The sequence below is a fragment of the Vespa velutina genome, chromosome 1, assembly GCF_912470025.1.
Source record: "Vespa velutina chromosome 1, iVesVel2.1, whole genome shotgun sequence".
Classification (NCBI taxonomy): Eukaryota; Metazoa; Arthropoda; class Insecta; order Hymenoptera; family Vespidae; genus Vespa; species Vespa velutina.
This window is the reverse complement of record NC_062188.1, coordinates 4,132,426-4,151,180: the sequence shown is the minus strand read 5'-3', so window position 1 is coordinate 4,151,180 and position 18,755 is coordinate 4,132,426. Positions and strand designations below refer to the sequence as shown.

Below are 18,755 nucleotides of genomic sequence, written 5' to 3'. Positions count from 1 at the left end.
TTTCAGCGCGTAATTCAAAAATGTTGATATAATAAATCTAAAGAAACACATTGCCTGTTAAACTTTCAAATTGTAATATACAATTCTATCCAGAACTAGTCAACCGTTGTATGTTTTTGCTCGATTTGCTAACTTACGGCCTTGTTTATTGAGATTCAGTAACGAGTGGTAGTAACATAAGTATGCGATCGATAACGATCGATCTGTCGTTTAATTATAAAAAAAACTTTGATGAAATACAAAGGAAGATGGTGCAATACATATTTATTTAACTTTTAATTTTATTTAACATTTCTTATTATTTTTTTTTCTTTTTTTTTTTCTTTTTTTCTTTTTTTTTTTTTTTTTTACAGTTTATAAACGAAACAAACAGATTTAATTGTTGTATTTAATTGTTACATTGAAAAACGTGACACGTATGTAGCATCACAATATTACAATTATTATTATTATTATTATTATTATATATATATATATATATATATGTATATATAATAATAATAAAAATGTATATATAAATGTATATTCGTATCTGTATTATTTATTGATTTATTTAATTCTTACAAATTTATTAATTTTTCATCTTAAGTTTTATCAGAATTCGCTCAATGTGTAAGGGAATTCCCCCGGCTATGATCGTTTAAATACGATCTACAAGGAAAGGATGAGGCACTCGTAACGATGACGCATGGGTAACTTTCATATTATATTGACTTCGAATACTATTCGGTTTTATTTTCTTATTTCTTTTTTTTTTTTTTTCTTTCTTTTTCTTTTTCCTTTTCTTTTTCATTCTAATTTGTTCTCACTATTTAATAACAAATGCCTTGCAAAATTCTGTTATATTATCAAAAATAAATTTTAAAAAGTGCGAAAATAAGATTTATTATCTTTGGTAAATATCTATCAAATCAATTATCGTTTGTTCTCGCATAATACGTTACGTTATTAGTTAAATTCTATTGTTATTGTATCACAAATGTCTTTAAAAATATAAAAATTTAAATATATTCCAAGTTATGAGCCTATATTATTAATAATATTATCTAATAATTTTTATTATTAATACAGATTTGTTCAAAATGCTCAAAAAAGAACTTTATACATAATAAAGTAACATGGAATACTTGCATATATTAATTAAATACAAATGAATGTTTATCACTTAACAAGCATTTTAGAGATTCAAGGTGGTAACGCAAAGTTTACATTTTGTCTAAAGTATTAAAAACAATAAGATTGTGTAAGGATAGATATTCTCATTTCATATAAAATTTATATTTTCATCTCCTATCTAAATATGATTTTCAATAAAAACTATTTTACATTCGTATAGCTCATTTATATTAATCAAAATTGCTTCTTGGAATGCAAAGATATATATATATATAACGTTATCATCTTTCTCTTATTATTTATATTATTATTAATAAAAACATTATTTTTAATAAAAAAAACTGTTTTTTTTTTTTTTTTTCTATAAAACAATTGTAGTAGACATCTTTTAAAGTCATAGGAACCTAATTCATATATCCACACTATTAGGCTTATCTTTGTTATAAATCATAAAGTTCTTCTTCTAAACAATATTTAATACAATAACATATTTATATGTATATATATATATATACATATATATATATATATATATAAAGCATTAAACTTCTAACCAAAATATGCACCGCAATTAGAACAACGACGTGTCTTTAATAAAAGACAACATATTATTCCAATTGGAAAAAATAAAATGGCGCATAGTAGACCCAAGCATGTATAATCATCTTCCATAATTCCTACCTACATGTAAAAAATAACAATTTGAATTATATGCATGCCTATAAAAATGATCTCCATTATTGAATACGATATCAGAAACCAAATTACTAAATTTAAATAATTTCTAAATTTAAAAATACTTACTCTACATGCTGGACAACCCCCAACAAGAATAATTTCTGGTACTACAATTGTAGTAGATTGAGTAGCACCATAGGATGGCATATGATTGCCTTGATTTGATGTGATCAATGTACTAGGATAATATCCAGGAGGTGGTTGCCATGAAGCATTTTCTACAGATATATATATATATATATATATTTGAGTTTACTCTTTTACATTTATTATTATTTATTTAGTTCATATTTAGTTAGAGAGAGAGAGAGAGAGAGAGAGAGAGAGAGAGAAAGAAATGATTAAAAGCCTATCTTATGACATCATCACCAAAGTAAAATAATTTCATTATCTTGTTAACACATATCATGTAATGTCTCTCATATATCTGTCAAATGTGTAAAATTGTATATAAACAAAAGATATAGTTTATTTCTTTGTAATAACTATACCATAAAATATTATCTAAGAATATGCTTGCGTCAAATTTTATAAAACAAAAGAAAAAAAAAAAGGAGAAAGAAAGATTGTTGAAAATTACGTAAAAGTATTACTTATATTTTCAAACGTAAATAACCTAATTCGTTTGTTCGAATCAACATACCCGTTGGCTCAGTTGCAGGAGAATAAGGAGGTGGCTTATCAGCTGCAGAATTAAGTAATTTGCTCTCCATAATCAAAATAAACAAAATTATATATGATAGTATCCAACGACCAATAATATAAATACAATATTAAATCTTGTACGATTAACCGACCATACGAACGCAGGATGACCGCCGTTACACTCTACATATACATATATAGTATTTCTACTTTTAATTGCTTGACAGATAGCGCGCTTGACAAAAAAAAAAAAAGAAAAAAAAAAGAAAGAAAAAAAAAAACTAAAATAAAATCTCTCGGGAGTCTCGTTCTAAAACGGACAATATATACAAAGATAACTATTATAATTAATTATAGAGAGTATAAAGAATCATCTCACGTTCACATTTGAAATTTCTATTTTTAATCAATGAAATATATTTATTGTTGTAAAATCGAAGCGATAATGCATTACTTTGTAAATAGCCTTTTGATATGTTCGAAATATAAATTTGAAAAAAAAAAAAGAAAAAAAAAAAAGAAAAATATACCTATAATATCATTCTTATGACAGATAGGAAGTTTTGAAGTTTACACATTGTAATGATTTTTAATAATATTTATATATACATTTAAATACAATTTATATATATATATATATATATATATATGTGAATCGAAAAATTAAATAAAATTTACATTGCAGAAAGGATATAATATACGGTATAAAATTAAATAATCTTTTTTATTTATTTGTAACAAATGAGAGTCATAAAGGGAATTACCCTTTTTTTAATCGGAATACAAGCGTTAAACTCTAATCATTTGTCTCTGTATAAGAAACAGATCCTTATCAAAATTTTATGATTGGCTTATCGCAAAGATCTTATTTTTTGATTGGTGGAGGTAGAAGAGAGTACAGAATTGAATCAGTTGAAAGAAATATAGCAGGAATAATTTCGTGACACAAGGTGCAGTCGCTTGATTTTGTTTTGCTGTTATAGTTTTATAATCAATAACAATATTTATGACGGAAAATGTATTACAAAACGGCATGGAGCCTTTTCAGGTATAATATTTTCTTTAATAATATGCTGTAATTTATTTATGGGATTACCTTAAATTCTAAGAGGTTAGAATTTCAATATTGTTAAAAAAATATCGGATCAATTTCTTGTATATTTTACAGAATCCTGATCATATTCCTTTGGAGGACTTGATATTAGTAGTTAAGACTGGTGGAATTCCAGATTATGTTCCTGCTTTAGTAAGATCATTATTTTATAACATTAAATCATTTGAAAGATCTATAATGCTTATTTCAATTGTTTTTATAATTTTCAATAATGTTTATTTCTCGTGTAATTTACTTATTATTATTCTAAACAAAATGTATTTAAGGATGAAAAATGGGTAGAGCAGCGATATTTTTTGCATTATGAAGTTCCAAATATGTATGATAATAATGGAACTGAAATTATGGGCGCTAAAGAACACTGGATAGAAATTATGGGTTATATGATCGATGATTTAAAATGGGTCCTCACTCTTCCATTTTATAGGTATCTATATATAAATCATATTCTATTAGAATAGTTTTATTTCAATTTGTAATCATGTAGAATTAAGACAACTGATCAAATATGTGTATATATATATATATAAATGTACACATGTATATGTTTTATTCAGGTTTTGGTCAAACATCGTATTCAATACTTCAATATTGGATGCATTGGTATCTTTTTTACAAGATGCTCCACCATTTTATGCTTTAGAAAATTTTCCTAATGATTTGGAAATGCAAAATATTATAGAAACTCTTCGTCATCATGTACTTTTAATTTTTACACGTCTTGTTACAAACAAGGAAAGTTCTACTGAATATATGACAATTCAATTCCTCGGAAAGTTACTGTATGATAATTTTATATTTACCGTACCTATCATTTATGATTTGTGTCAATTATATGGTCGTGAAAATGAAAAAACTGTAGCAAAAATTTTAGATAGTCTATTTACAATTCAACCCTTATATAACGATGATGTTGAAAAGTCTGTTCCATATCTTGTTAAGGTAAATTAATACTTGATTTTTTTTTATCATCCTCATTTTGCACTCTTTATTATATTGATATTATTATGTTTGTGAGAGTAAAATATTTATAAAAATATTTTCCTTTTGTTTAGGCTCTTAATAACGTAGAAACAGGATTCCAGGATCGACCTACCTGTTCATCAGATGAAGCAGTACCTCTTTTAATTGTGCCGATTGAAATTACCAAAATTACTTTGTTCTCATTGGAGGATATGATATTGTATGTTTTAGATATATCATCTACAATTACTACATTTTTAAAAAATTATCCTCCAGCAGTAAAAAAATATCGTAATGAAGATTTTATGAATAAGTAAGTTTATATTTTATTTAATGATCTATTTAAATGAATTGAATCGTTTAATTTCTTTTTATTATACTAGGATAGTTTCTATATATGAAAATACAATACCTGAAATGTATAAAAAATTGAATGAATTAGCATACAACGAAGAACATTTAGAAAAATTTATAGAACTAAGGCATCGTTTAGATGTGACTAGAATAGAGTTATTACATCTTTATCGAACTATAGTGCATGAGCCTGTGGAGAATATACATCAAAAACTGTAAGATACTACCATAAATCATTAATTTTATCGCATTTCACAATTCTATATATTAATTCACTTGTTATAAATAGTGATACATTTACGGAAGAAGAAATAAAAGAACGAGTCGATGATTACTTGAATTTATTAAGTAATGCTATATCAGAAAAAGAATTTATCACAGATTATCATCAATTTTATCCAGTGGGTTCTGATTTGGAAGAATTATCAAAGATATGTCCTGAATTGTATCCTTAATATAATATTAATACATTAGTTTCTAATAATTTTATTTTATTAATATATAGAACTTAACTGTTTATTAGAGATACTATAAAACGTAATTATATATTGCAAGCAGTTTATGCTGCTATAGGAGATTCCCAAATTTCTGTCATTGTCTCTTCTAATAATAGAAAAGTGAGTAGATAGAAGAAATAAATGTTTTTTCAAATTTTTATGGAATATATCAAAGAGAATAATTTTAGGAAGCTGTAGCAGGGCCTAGTAACGTAGGAACTAATCAACAACCATCAACATCTAAGAATGTTCGTGTGGAAAATGTAATACAAAAGCCTGTCCGAAGATCATCCGTTGAAATAGCTTCTCTTATCAGTGAAGTGAAAGATATTTTAAGTCATTTAGGAGAAGGTTTTATTCAGGTTGTATTTAATTAATTTAATTGATATTTTGTACTCTTGACAAAACAATATGATCAATATTATTTAAACAAATTTTAGATGTGTTTGAAACATTATGACTACAATACCGCAGATGTGATAAATGCTGTTTTAGAATATACTTTACCTTCACATTTGAGTGAATTAGATTTTTCATTACCATATATTCCACCAGAACCAGAGGTATTTATAATATACTTCAATAATAATCAATCATATATTTTCTTTAAAGAGACATATTTATTTTGATAATGTGTCTTATAGGAAACACCTAAGGCCATTGTGGATCATGATATTGCTATCGAAAGATTTAACGTATTTGATAACGATGAATTTGATATTATGACTAGAGATGATATTGATATGTCCAGGGTTCATAAGGGCAAAAGGTAATTATAGTGAAAAATAAAAATTACTTATTTTTGGTATTCCATTTGGAATTACATGTTTTGTATTTGTCATATATATATACATATATATATATAGGAAAGATAAATACAAGGATATAAATGAGCTATTAAACGATAAATCGGAAGTTAAAAAAGTTGCTAATATATACAACAAATATAGCTTGGTTATGGATGATTATGATGATGAGTATGATGATACATATGATAGTCATGATGTACGGGGTACGACGCAAGATGATGTTCCAGATTCTAGAGCTTTTACTACTCCTCGAGTTAGTTCATATATTATTCGAATTGGCTTAGTAATCTTGCTGTATTTCGAATATTGCATATAAGATACAAATTAGTAACCTTTTTTTTTTAATAATGATATAATGATGACAGGTGCTATTGGCGAAAGGGAAAAATATTACAGAATCAGAGGAGGAAAATGAATCTGATAGTGATAATGAAAATATATCTAACGAAGTAAATGGGAAAGATAATTTTGTACAAAATCCGGCAGATTTGCGTGCCAAAGCTGAACAACGAAGACAGGCAGCACGCGGCAAGAAATCCTCATACGATGTTGTTGGTATGTATTAGAAATATTTTCTATATGTAATTTATTTTGCATAAAATACAAGACCAATCTTGATTTATATTATTATCATTTTTATTATACACCAATCAAAGTATTTATTTGTCAAAGAGTTGTTACTCTGTAAGAGTATTTAAAAACAAATTACAATGATATATTACTAACACGTATATATATATATATATATATATATATATATAATATATATATATATAATATATATATATATATATATAATTTTTTTTTGTATTCTAGGCAAGCCCAAAGGCCAAGGGCAAGATAAAGATGTTACGACTAACAGAGATAAGAAAAATACGCATAAAGCTACACGGGCTAATCATAATCGTCGCGCAGGTGCTCAATGGAAACAAAGACACGGAATGATACCATCTTGAAATATTTTCCGGAATATTTCTCGCCGAAAATACATATTTCCACAATGTAAATACTGCCAAACATTTAGCGCAACTTTCGTACAATTTAAAATGATTTACTTTTTAAGATATAATTCCGTGCAACTTATGTATGTTAAACTTAGCAAGAGATTTATTCGGTTGAAATATAGTTTACAAAATGCTATGGCATCCCCAAAGCCTTAAGAATAATTTTATGGATAAAGATAATGGAATTGTTAAAAATACATTTTGCATGATTATTATATCCTAGTCTTTTATACTGCTAACATTTATATCTTTACACAGTGGAATCATTAAAATGTTAATTCTTCTTAAAAAAAAAAAGAAGATAAAAAAAAAAGGAAAAAAGAATCCTCAACATTAATGATCTTTGACGATCGTTAATCCTCTTATTCTATTAATTTGGCTATTAATCGATTGCTGATATTCCTCTTCTGGTATTGCAGTACTGGGAGATTCAGAAGGATTATGTATAGGCATCAATTGCGTAAAGAGCCCTGTTGTGTTACCGTAATAATCTAATTGTATCATAATTAGAGCGTGTACACTCGGTTTTATATATTCCAGTCTTTTATCAAGAAACATAGGTAAATCTATAAGTAGTTGAGCATGTAAAGTTTTTAATTCCTTAGCAGCAGCTTCTTCCACTCTACGTTCTCTCTCTAACTTAGCAATATGACTGGCGGTTCTATCTTTCTTTTCTTGCAACTTTTTCACACGATTGTACGAATATTTCCAAGCAGTTACTAATTCCTCTCTTTTAGCTATTGCAGCAGCAATCAATGCAAACTCGTCACGCAATTTTTTCAAAGGATCTATGAAAGTTTTATGACATAAAGCTGCCATTTCTTGTACGGTTTTACCAACCTGTCATTAATGTAAAAAAGAAAAAAAAGATGTTTCAATAATTTTACTTTGAATTTATATATATATATATATAATACGTACTTGTGTAGTAATAGAATGATATTCTTCTACGATTCTTCTGAACTCATCACTGATATGAGTGAGACCACAAGTAGTTAAATTCATACTTAAACGTTGATCGGCTCTATCCAAATTAACTACAGCTTGGAGATACTTTTTCATTTCTTTTGTTAACTTTCTGATTGTATCTTCAACGCTGTTACAATATTACATTACAAAATTCATATAAATAAATAATAAATGAGAATTTATTTCAATAAAATTTATATATCCTTTTAAGAAAGAAAGAAAATGATTTTAATGCATACTAGATCAGTCTTTGTACCGCAATATCCAGTTCTCTATCCTCAGCATGTGAAAGTAGAGGGTGTGCTGGACTGGGTCTCAACGTCAAATGATTCTTTTTTAGCGGGTTCCTAATAATAAAAATAACATTGTTACATTATTATACATATATATTTTACTTTAATATTAATTAATTGTATTAATTGTTATTACTATTATTATTATTATTATTATTATTATTATTACTCTAATAATTGCAATGTCACTTACCACGTCATGTTAATTCTCCAAAAAATGAGGTTATCATATTAAATTCGTTTTACGAGACCTCCTTTACACGAAAATGACGCGACAATGGAATTTCAATGTTAAATGCGTCGATAACCAGAAACATTAGGAGATGTTTATCGTTCTCGTTATCGGAACTGAAAACCGATAAGATTTAAGATAATCTTCTCTTTCGTATTTTCACATTTTTCATGCACAAGTTCGCAATTAACATTACACTCATTAACGATTGACATTCTTTTCTGGAATTTGAGATGGACGTTGCAATCGATAATTTCCTTCTTCTTTTTTTTTTGCCTTCGTACAAATCTTACGCAGTATTCTAACCTACATGCTCACGTAAGAAATTCAAGGATGAGAACAGTAGCGCCTGCGCATACGAGTTCATAATGATCTTTATCAAACTTTTTCTTATTTATATTTATGAATACTTTTAATTATTAAAATAAATTCTTATTTTTTAAACATTTTTTTTTCTTTGGCTTTCTTTTTTTTTTTTTTAATTACACATCATCTTATCAATCTATTTATGGATGTCTAGAAAAAATTTTATACAATACAGTATATTATATATATATATATATATATATATACATATATATATAATGGGTTAAAAAAAATCAATACATTAACAAATTTTAATATTTATATAAAAATCTATTATGGTAATGAGTCTACATATTTATATACTTAATAAGTTTATGTACATTTATTATATTTAAGAATAAAATATTGTTATATTATTTTGTACTTTAATGATCTATTATAATTAATTCATCGATGCCCCAATCTTCATAACTGTTATCTGGTAAATATCGTCGAATTACAATAGGAATTTTCCTTTGTTTTAATTCTTTCATAGCGATTTGTAAAGGATCCGTCTCGCCTTCTAATTCTACCATAACAGGAGCGCACATAGCTATCTGTAATGCTCTTGTCCCTAAAACCCGTGCTCTTTCGTACCTACAAAAGTATTTATTATTACAAAATAAACTTTTTTGATGTTTTAATTGATCATTTTATTTCAGATAGAAACAAATGAGATCTCACTTTGTCATGTATCTCGTAGTGATTCTTTTAGATCTTTGAACGCCCCCGGAAGCTTCTCCAGCTGCTAATAATTCAATATTTTCACCATCTTCCTCTTGTGGTTCTAATTCGATATTATCGTCATCATCAACATCGTCGAAATCATCAGCGACCCTACAAAAGTAAAATTAAGAGGTTATATTATGAATCAAAATTTTTTCCTTAAAATAGAAGTATATAAAATAAAATTATTTTTTTTTTTCCTTACTCGTCTCCGTCGAAATCATCGTCAGCCATTATTGTTGTCTATACAAAATACGTTTATATAAAGAATATAATAAAATAAATTTTTGTAGGAAACAATACTCAAATTTATCTTAGCATACACGCTTAGTAAAGCAAGACTGTGGATGGATGAATTCTCACACGAGGGAATGCATAATGTAGATACACATTATCCCCACTGTTACTTTATATCTATGTCACGTGACATGAATTGTGTCTTATGATAGGTCGTCGCATCTTTAACTTAACCTAACCTTAATAATTATTATTACTACTACTACTACTTTCTCCGACTATCGTTTAATTTCTTCTCTATCTTCACGTTTTTGTTTATGCTTCTTTCTGTCGTTTTCATTTCAATGTAGAGGCGCTTAAATCGCATACTTAAAATCATTGATTAAATTGTTCAAAGATGATAATTGGTTGAAGTTATGATTTACGTCCGAAAGAGGTCGCATGTATTGCATTAGGTTTGTAAAAAATGTCGATAAAATAGATATCATTGAAATTGTTTCTTAATGAAGGAAAAGTAGAATTATCGAACGTTGCATCGACTTTTACAATATTTTTTCTTAATTATTCAATTTCTTTTTATTAAAATGCAGTTAAGAAATTCTTCGTATTAAAATATTATTGTACGAGATGGAAGGGTTGAAAAAGACGATTAATGACGAGATTACATCAGCGATTATGTCACTCGTGGAATTTTGTTTTTATCGAGACATGTTTCCGTTTCAAGGTCAAGGATATAACAGAGTTGTAAAGAAAGGTCAGTGTTCGATGTAACGATCGGTAAATTATTTTTTATATTTCACATTATTATTATTATGTTATTTTAATAGCATCGATTTGTTACTCGATTAAAATATAAAATCAAAGCCATAGAACGACATATATACATATTGTAATATATATAAATATATTATAATTATTGATTCAAGAACATTGAGATTTGATAAAGTATCTTTGTTTAGCGAATTAATATATTGATCTTCTTAGACAAGTGTTATGCAATTTTCTAACCTATAATCAGTAATAACACATTAACGGTTATAATCCATCTAAGACTTTCTAAGGCCACATATATGTATTACTAACTAACGAATGTTGTTTATGATATTTAGAAAGATATTGATGACACATCCAAGCGGTGATTCGAAACCAAGGTTGCAAAGTTTTATTCTGATATTAGATATCTTTATAGAAGGTAATTCTACGTGTGTACATACGTTTACACACAAACACACACACATACATACATACATACATACATACATACATATGTTATAGGGTAAATGGTTATTATTTATATTTGGTCATTATGTATGATGATTAAAACGATCGTGCAGCTTGATAAATATTTTTGGGTAATTGTAAATTAAAAAACAAAAAGAAAAAAAGAACGTCTGGTTCATTAAGTATTATTTATTTTTCTTCTGAATTATATAAAAATATTTTAAAAACAACATGCGTTCGTATTATATGAATCACATAATTGATAATTCTGCGATAAATTTACTATAGAAAATTATTTAAAAAGATACAATCCTAACGTTGAAATTTATTACGTTGATCGATTTTTTTTTATTATCATTTATAAAGCTCGTATTAATTTTCTTAATTCATAAATGTATAATTAAAATAAATTTCAACGTTACATCTTTGCATCTTTCAAGATAACTTTCAATAATAAATTCATTACAATCCCTGATTTGGTTTTTTCTTTCCTTTTTATCAATTGTTTATCAAACTTACGAACCTTTTCGAAATTCTTTTTACTTTCTTTTTACTTGTGTATATATACATATATACATTTTGCATATAGGAGAAATTCTCATTTGTCTTTTATTTATATGGATTTTGTAATGTTATTACGACAATGACGAAGATAAAATCAAAGGGTTAATAAAAAAAGAAATCAAGAAAAAAAAATTAAAAAAAATAAATAAATAAATAAAAAAGAAGATAGGAAAAAATTGAAATATCACATAGGATTAAATTAAACTCGTCGCTAATGAATTTAAAATTCGATATTAAATGCAATACACGGGCCCATGTCGCAATTCTGTACGAAGATTCCTATTCCTCTTCTCTCTACTTCGCCCGTAATCCCTATCGTTTCTAATACTATCAAAAAGATATCGTTATCGTCATTTTGTCCAACCAGATGATAAATTATGTTAAACAACTTGAAATTTATTACAGTAACTAATTTTGATTTTTATTATTCATAATGACTAGACATTATATAAAACATTAATGATTTAGTCCATAACGTACATATACGTTACATACATATATATATATATATATACATGTATATACATATGTATATATTTACATATATATAGTACGTTTTAGAGATGAAATAAGAAAATCGATCATTGATTTTTTATTAGTTCCCTAAGTAAAGATGATGATTTTATAATGACAAGCGAGACAATATTTTTATTTGATTTGCATATTTTTTAATAGTACAGGTTTCTCTCTCCCATTTTCTCTCTCTCCCTTTCTTTCATAACCGATTAGATTACTTATATAAGTATTAATTTATTCAAAGAAGTGGGCAAATAATAATTATCCATTTATGCCTCTCTCTCTCTCGCTCTCTTTTGCTCTCCCTCTTTCTCTATTTCTTGATATCGTTCCTTCTCGTGGAAGGAATTTACTCGTTTACGTCTACTTTTCTCTCTCTCTCTCTCTCTCTCTCTCTCTATCTCTCTCTCTTTATTTTGTTTTATTTTTAATTCTCTCTCTCTCTCTCTCTCTCTCTCTCTCTCTCTTTCTCTCTCTCTTCGTAACGAGATTCATACAATGTTTGCGCGCTCTGATGACGGAGTCTTGGTTTTAATAAAGAAGCTGATGTAGGAGATAAAACCAATAGAGCTTTCAGTCGATAACGAGTCTTTGTGTAATACTCATCGACCGGAAATATTTGTATTCGAAATTTATTTTTCTTAAATATATTTCTTTCTTTTTTTTTTTTTTTTTTTAATTTTTTAAGTTTTGTTCGAACAAAGAGAAGAAGGAATAAGTTATAAACAAGAAGAAGAAGAAAAAGAAGAAGAAGAAGAAGAAGAAGAAGAAGAAGAAGAAGAAGAAGAAGAAGAAGAAGAAAACGTTTATTTTTTCCATTCCGTTCGTAATCTTCGCGAAAAAATTTCTATTAAAAAGATTTAGTGTGAGAAAGTGATTCTCAAACGAGAAGAAACTATCATCGATATGTAAGAATAAGAATAAGAATAAGAATAAGAATAAGAAGAAGAAAAAGAAAAAAGAGAGAAACTTTTATTATTACAATGACGAACATTGATATTAGACGTGAAGTGTGAGATAGTATTAATCTGTGATTATCAAAGTACGAATTTGAATATGGATTAAAATTAGTAATAATTATTATGTAATTTCTTTTTAATTTGAAAAATAATTATTTTCTTTTTTCGATCAAACGAAATTCTCGATTACTAACATATACATACTCGTTCTCATGGACTCATTGTAATATTCATTGAACTTTCGAACTTTTAATCATCGCGACACAAATGTCAACAATAAAAATTCTGATATTTACATCGACCGATTGATGAGAAAAAAGAAAGAAGAAATTAATATTATATATATATATATATATATATATATATATACATATTTTTCGTTTTTTGTTGTTGTCATTCGCGTAAATTGTTTTATTCGATTGCAAAAGATAACGATAAGTAAGATACAATTAAAACAGCATGTGACTAGAGATGATAAATCAGTGAGATTAAATAAAATCTAATCGTTCTCTCTCTCTTTCTCTCTCTCTCTCTCTCTCTCTCTCTTTCTTTCTCTCTCTCTCTCTCTCTCTCTCTCTCTCTCTTTGTCTGTCTATTTTATAATACATACGGATAAAACGTGATAGTTCATCTTATTCTATTGAAAGTCTTACAAATCTTACAATTAAAATTTGCAAGGAAAAACGAAGAGGATATTTGAGATATCATGAATGGAAACGCTTTATCGATGGATGTTAAGGTACTTTATAGATAACTATTATATTATTTATTATTACAGTCACAAATAATCGATATTGATAAACGTTCGATCAATTTATATCGATATGATACGAATAAACAATAACATAAATTAATATATATATATATATATATATTATATTTATATATATAAACAAATGACCCTGTGTAATATATTTATAAAAAAAAAAAAGTTTTTATATTGCTCTTGTTTTTCTTTTTTGCACGTGTTATTTATCATCGTAAATATTTTTTTAATAATCACCAAGGTCAGACTGCGTATTTACATTTTTAATTTTTTATATGCTACAACGAATATATTTCATTCTGTTTGAAGACGAATACCATTAGTGAAGGAGTGAGGAGTAAGTTAATTAACAGGTTCTTTTGGTTAAATTTTTTTCAATATTTATTCAGATGGAATGGAAGAACAACGAGGAAATGAAGAAACGCGAGAGAAGTGGAGTGATTTATCAGGTAAGATGAGAAACATCGGCAAAATTTAAGACGAATCAATTAATCCATTCTATCCTTCTCCCCTCCACCTCATCATTAATTCGCTTCCGAATTAGAAAAAAAAAAAAAAAAAAAAAAAAGGAAAGAAAGAAGAACGGAGATAAAGAGGACAGAGAAGAAATTCATGATGTTAGAAAATAAAGACTCGTCTGATTACGTTCCGTTGTTCAAAAACATTTAGATAGATTTCGAAATTTTAAACTCCATAAACATAAATCAACTTTTAATTGCACAAGTCTCTGTGTAATTGTTCTTCCTTTGATACATTGTCATAAGTCATGAAAATTTCATAATAATGATTTTATCATTGTTTTATCACTCAAATGAATTTCGTTTTATTCGTATATATATCGAATTTGCTATCACACACACACACACATATTCGGAGGAAAATTTATGTATTTCATAGATATTTACAACGATCACCTCGAGTTTAACTTTTTATTAACATTTTTATCATTCCTGAAATATACATTCTTATCTAATATTATTTAATATATTCTTTTTAATTTTAATATCACCGTTAAAGACAAAAATAAGTCATCAATCGTGCATATGATCCATAAATTTTTTTTGTAAAGTGAGTCGTAAATGGATTACTCCGTGTATTGTTTCTTTTTTTTTTTTTTGTTTTGTTTTGTAAAATACACCGACTGCATTTATAACTTCTTTATCTTTCGTAATTTCTTTTTTCTTTTCTTGTAAAATTGCGAAAGATAAAGAAAGGTAAAATTTGTCGAATCTTTATTAAACGTATAAATTTGATATTATTTATTTATTTATTTATTTATTTATTTATTTTTTGTTCTCTTAGTTTATTTTTCATTAACGATATACAATCTACATTATCTCATTATATTTATATTCATAAGTGTAATTAATTATACTCTATGTTATCTTATTTTTACAATTACGATAAAATAAATAGATTATTTTATTATGATCAATAATTGCAATGATTTACTTTCGTTACGAGGCATAGCAAAGTAAGCATATAGCTTCATTTATATAACTCTTTCCTTTCAGAAACTCACGTGTTTGTAATACCATTCAATATGTAAATCCATTTGAATTTTATTCCTTGAAATTTGAAGAAATAAAAATTATCGATCATTCGATTTTTCGTTCCTGACGTCTCTCAATCACATTTATTTGTATTAATTTTTAATATGAATTAAGACATTTAACGCAATTTATTAAAATTTAGAGGATTTATAATCGAGAGAATGACATATGCCTTTTTTTTTCTTTTCTTTTTATTCAAGTTCGATTTTACTTTACTGATTAATTATTAGTAAATACTTTTATCCTGTATAGATCGTGATGCATCCCTAATCTTATATTAATTTTGATTATCTTCTTAAAATATACATTTTAAGAAGATAAGTATATTTTTAGTCTTCTAAATGTCACAAAAAAGAAATTTAAAAAACGCAACATTCAATGTATTAAAAATAATTTAATTATGTACAATACTGTATTATTGAAAAATTTACACGAACATAGATTTTCTTTACAAAAAACGTTACGTAGTGTCATTCTTTTTATTTCTTTTTCTCTCTCTCTCTCTCTCTCTCTCTCTCTCTCGCTCTCTTGCTCTCTCTCGCTCTCTCTCTTAGAGAAGTTCTTCATAAATACAAGAGTATACGTAAAAAACGTTATAATTAATTATTTTAATCGCGTTAATATCTACTATCTTTGCTAGTTGATAATTCGATACGAGAGTTATGTTTGTGAGTTTATGTAAATTGTTATAATTTTTTCTTCATAAATTATTATAATTTGTTTTTCTCCAGAGAATAACGAGTCTTGATGCAAATATTATTTAATTTTATCATTTCTTTTTCTTTTCTTTTTTTTCTTCTTTTTTTTTTCCTCCAGATATTAATGAGCCTTAGCGCAAACGTTGTGGTACTTGGACCAGCTATGGGATTTGGTTATAGTGCAGTAGCACTTGGACCACTGATGTCTCCTTCCAGTGACGTGAAGATCGATTTTAATCAAGCGAACTGGATCGGTTGGTACTCACATTTGACATTCAATTTTAAAAGAAGAAACTTACGAACGAATACTTCTCAAGTGTCTTTAAAGAGAAACTTAAGATCATGTTTGCTTTTTTCTTTTTCTTTTTCCTCTCTTTTTCTTTTTTTTTTTTTTTTTTTTAGTCCTTTATTTCTTTTTTATTCATTTTACAGCTACTGCATCTGCTTTGGGTATTCCGGTTGGTTGCGTTCTATCGAGTATTTTGATGAGATGGGGTAGAAAGTTAACTTTATTCATCGTTTCGATCGTTTCTTTCATCGGTTGGATAATCATTTACATGTCTAACAGCTACGAAGAGATATTCATAGGTAGAGTAATTTCTGGGATCGGTACAGGCCTAGCTTCTGTTCCAACGACCGTTTATTCTGGTGAAATTGCTAATGTCAAATGGCGAGGTACTATGGTGACTTGGACTGGAATCTCCATTGCTTTGGCCCTTTTGATCGTTTATGTTTTTGGCTGTATATTTAAGGTATTCGTAATATTAGAAAGTTTTGCATATTCATTTTATATATATATATATTTTTTTTCTTAAGTTAGACTTAATATATGTAATAATATAAGTACATATATTTAGCAATGAAATATTTTTAGGATGATTGGCGAATGATAGCTCTGATGTGTGCTATATTTCCTATTATCTCGATTGCACTAATCCTGTTAGTATTACCAGAGTCTCCTATATGGTTACGAGAACGTGGCCGTTTGGATGAAGCATTGGAGACATTAAAAAAATTTCGTGGCATACCAAAGGATGATCCAGTGACCATGGATATTCTTTTAGAATTGAAACCAAGAAATCAACAAGGAAATAATAATAAGAAATTATTGAAGAATGTATTTAAGAGGAACGCTCTTATACCATTTATCATAATGTTGATGTACTTTTTATTTCAACAATTTTCCGGTATATTCGTCATGATCTATTATGCGATAGATATAGTTCGAAGTGCTGGTATTACTTTAGATCCATATTTAGGAGCAGTTTTTATTGGATTAGCACGATTGTTCGGTAGTATCTTAATTGCAATATTTTCTTCAAAGCATGGCCGAAGAATTCCTTCTATCATTTCTGGTAGTGGTATGACTATCTTCATGATTTTACTCTCAATTTATTTGTTCGTCATCGATAAAGGATACGTCATAAATGATAACGGTGTTATACCAGCTATTTGCATTGTAATGTATATATTTTTAAGCACCTTAGGATTTTTATCGATTCCATTTGCTATGATCGGTGAGATTTATCCTAGTAAAGTGAAGGATCTATTTTCTGGACTTACTACTTGCATCACTTACATATTCAGTTCGATAACGGTTAAAACTTATCCTAATATGTTGTCATATATGGGAAAACATGGCGTCTTTTTTTTTTATGCGATCGTTTCTTTAGCTGGAACAATCTTTATTCTATTATTTTTACCCGAGACCAAAGGGAAATCATTGAACGAGATCGAGGATATGTTTGGAAAGAAAAAGAATGAAAATATTTCGAAAATAAATGATACAATCGTAATATTCTCCAACGATATTGAAAATATATCAGTAGAAAATGATGAAAAAAGTAAGACTTAGATCCCAATTGGAGGGATATATAAAAAGGAAATCTCATATTTCATATATCAATTTAATATTTCTGTCATACATATTATATTCTTGACTGATTAGATCCAATCAATGTAATTTACATTTTTTTTTTTCCAATGATTCGTCTCTTGTTCAACAGCACTGAACAGTTTTTTTTTTATTGTTAAATAAGAAAATAATATTAATATGTAATTGATCAAGACATGTTATATTAAGTAAATGATAACTTGTTACTTAAATGATAAGATAGTAAATATATTTTTATATACATTTATATACATGTATATATATATATATATATATATATATATATATATATATATATATAAATATATATATATAAGAAATGAAGTATTTTCAATTTAGAGAAATATTTCTATAACTCGTTGAGTTAACTTTTGCAATTAATTTGATATCATAGTTAATTAATTACCAATCAAGAAAGAAAATATTTACGAAGGAATTTATTTGAACAAACTAACGTAATATAGATAGGCGCACTCTAGACGAAACGACAAACACAATATAAATTTCTGATAAAGATCATGAATGTACTTTAAAGATAAGAT

At 26.9% G+C, this 18,755-nt stretch overlaps 5 protein-coding genes across 10 annotated transcripts; 2 read left to right on the top strand and 3 right to left on the bottom strand.

Annotated features, from left to right (window-relative positions):
* Positions 1-589: 589 nt before the first annotated feature.
* LOC124947614 (brain protein I3) lies at positions 590-2,710 on the bottom strand. Its single transcript, XM_047490023.1, has 3 exons — positions 2,498-2,710; positions 1,921-2,072; positions 590-1,797 (listed from the first exon to the last, which is right to left on the bottom strand). Exons 1-3 carry the CDS (start codon positions 2,565-2,567, stop codon positions 1,666-1,668), a joined length of 354 nt encoding a protein of 117 aa, XP_047345979.1. The 5' UTR covers positions 2,568-2,710; the 3' UTR covers positions 590-1,665.
* Positions 2,711-3,258: 548 nt separating this feature from the next.
* Positions 3,259-7,437, top strand: LOC124947548 (activating signal cointegrator 1 complex subunit 2). Of its 2 annotated transcripts, XM_047489855.1 has the most exons (14): positions 3,278-3,547; positions 3,668-3,745; positions 3,880-4,040; positions 4,171-4,555; positions 4,669-4,889; positions 4,960-5,145; positions 5,220-5,375; positions 5,454-5,547; positions 5,616-5,789; positions 5,868-5,990; positions 6,072-6,196; positions 6,294-6,489; positions 6,602-6,791; positions 7,053-7,437. In XM_047489855.1, exons 1-14 carry the CDS (start codon positions 3,506-3,508, stop codon positions 7,190-7,192), a joined length of 2,271 nt encoding a protein of 756 aa, XP_047345811.1. In that variant the 5' UTR covers positions 3,278-3,505; the 3' UTR covers positions 7,193-7,437. The 2 variants fall into 2 exon arrangements, with proteins under 2 accessions (XP_047345822.1, XP_047345811.1); XM_047489866.1 differs by lacking the exons at positions 6,294-6,489; positions 7,053-7,437 and having other exon boundaries at positions 3,259-3,547; positions 6,602-6,742.
* On the bottom strand, positions 7,322-9,076 carry LOC124947586. 2 transcript variants are annotated; one of them, XM_047489970.1, is made up of 5 exons: positions 8,931-9,076; positions 8,696-8,850; positions 8,449-8,556; positions 8,162-8,336; positions 7,322-8,080 (listed from the first exon to the last, which is right to left on the bottom strand). In XM_047489970.1, the coding sequence occupies exons 2-5, from the start codon at positions 8,701-8,703 to the stop codon at positions 7,574-7,576; spliced, it is 798 nt and encodes a 265-aa protein (XP_047345926.1). In that variant the 5' UTR covers positions 8,704-8,850; positions 8,931-9,076; the 3' UTR covers positions 7,322-7,573. The 2 variants fall into 2 exon arrangements, with proteins under 2 accessions (XP_047345926.1, XP_047345917.1); XM_047489961.1 differs by having other exon boundaries at positions 8,696-9,070.
* Positions 9,077-9,368: 292 nt separating this feature from the next.
* LOC124947610 (DNA-directed RNA polymerases I, II, and III subunit RPABC2) lies at positions 9,369-10,171 on the bottom strand. The gene is made up of 3 exons (XM_047490008.1): positions 10,011-10,171; positions 9,764-9,916; positions 9,369-9,676 (listed from the first exon to the last, which is right to left on the bottom strand). The coding sequence occupies exons 1-3, from the start codon at positions 10,037-10,039 to the stop codon at positions 9,466-9,468; spliced, it is 393 nt and encodes a 130-aa protein (XP_047345964.1). The 5' UTR covers positions 10,040-10,171; the 3' UTR covers positions 9,369-9,465.
* Positions 10,172-13,080: 2,909 nt separating this feature from the next.
* LOC124950196 (facilitated trehalose transporter Tret1-2 homolog) lies at positions 13,081-18,456 on the top strand. 4 transcript variants are annotated; one of them, XM_047496637.1, is made up of 6 exons: positions 13,081-13,251; positions 13,981-14,041; positions 14,458-14,517; positions 16,438-16,573; positions 16,935-17,071; positions 17,194-18,456. In XM_047496637.1, exons 2-6 carry the CDS (start codon positions 14,009-14,011, stop codon positions 18,172-18,174), a joined length of 1,347 nt encoding a protein of 448 aa, XP_047352593.1. In that variant the 5' UTR covers positions 13,081-13,251; positions 13,981-14,008; the 3' UTR covers positions 18,175-18,456. The 4 variants fall into 4 exon arrangements, with proteins under 4 accessions (XP_047352593.1, XP_047352566.1, XP_047352585.1 ...); XM_047496610.1 differs by having other exon boundaries at positions 16,752-17,071; XM_047496629.1 differs by having other exon boundaries at positions 13,081-13,385; positions 16,752-17,071.
* The last annotated feature ends 299 nt before the right edge of the window (positions 18,457-18,755 follow it).

Excerpts from the sequence above, each read along its gene's own strand:
- LOC124947614 (XM_047490023.1), bottom strand. The coding sequence starts at position 2,567 with ATGGAGAGCAAATTACTTAATTCTGCAGCTGATAAGCCACCTCCTTAT. Across the intron at positions 2,073-2,497 it reads TCCTGCAACTGAGCCAACGG|AAAATGCTTCATGGCAACCA; the intron begins GTATGTTGATTC and ends ATATATCTGTAG. Across the intron at positions 1,798-1,920 it reads GGGGTTGTCCAGCATGTAGA|GTAGGAATTATGGAAGATGA; the intron begins GTAAGTATTTTT and ends TTTTACATGTAG.
- LOC124947548 (XM_047489855.1), top strand. The coding sequence starts at position 3,506 with ATGACGGAAAATGTATTACAAAACGGCATGGAGCCTTTTCAG. Across the intron at positions 5,376-5,453 it reads TCAAAGATATGTCCTGAATT|AGATACTATAAAACGTAATT; the intron begins GTATCCTTAATA and ends ACTGTTTATTAG. Across the intron at positions 6,792-7,052 it reads ATCCTCATACGATGTTGTTG|GCAAGCCCAAAGGCCAAGGG; the intron begins GTATGTATTAGA and ends TTTGTATTCTAG.
- LOC124947586 (XM_047489970.1), bottom strand. Across the intron at positions 8,337-8,448 it reads GCGGTACAAAGACTGATCTA|CGTTGAAGATACAATCAGAA; the intron begins GTATGCATTAAA and ends ATATTGTAACAG. Across the intron at positions 8,081-8,161 it reads ATCATTCTATTACTACACAA|GTTGGTAAAACCGTACAAGA; the intron begins GTACGTATTATA and ends CATTAATGACAG.
- LOC124947610 (XM_047490008.1), bottom strand. The coding sequence starts at position 10,039 with ATGGCTGACGATGATTTCGACGGAGACGA. Across the intron at positions 9,917-10,010 it reads GATGATTTCGACGGAGACGA|GGTCGCTGATGATTTCGACG; the intron begins GTAAGGAAAAAA and ends TTACTTTTGTAG. Across the intron at positions 9,677-9,763 it reads ACTACGAGATACATGACAAA|GTACGAAAGAGCACGGGTTT; the intron begins GTGAGATCTCAT and ends ATACTTTTGTAG.
- LOC124950196 (XM_047496610.1), top strand. The coding sequence starts at position 14,009 with ATGAATGGAAACGCTTTATCGATGGATGTTAAG. Across the intron at positions 14,518-16,437 it reads GAAGTGGAGTGATTTATCAG|ATATTAATGAGCCTTAGCGC; the intron begins GTAAGATGAGAA and ends TTTTTCCTCCAG. Across the intron at positions 17,072-17,193 it reads TTTTTGGCTGTATATTTAAG|GATGATTGGCGAATGATAGC; the intron begins GTATTCGTAATA and ends AAATATTTTTAG.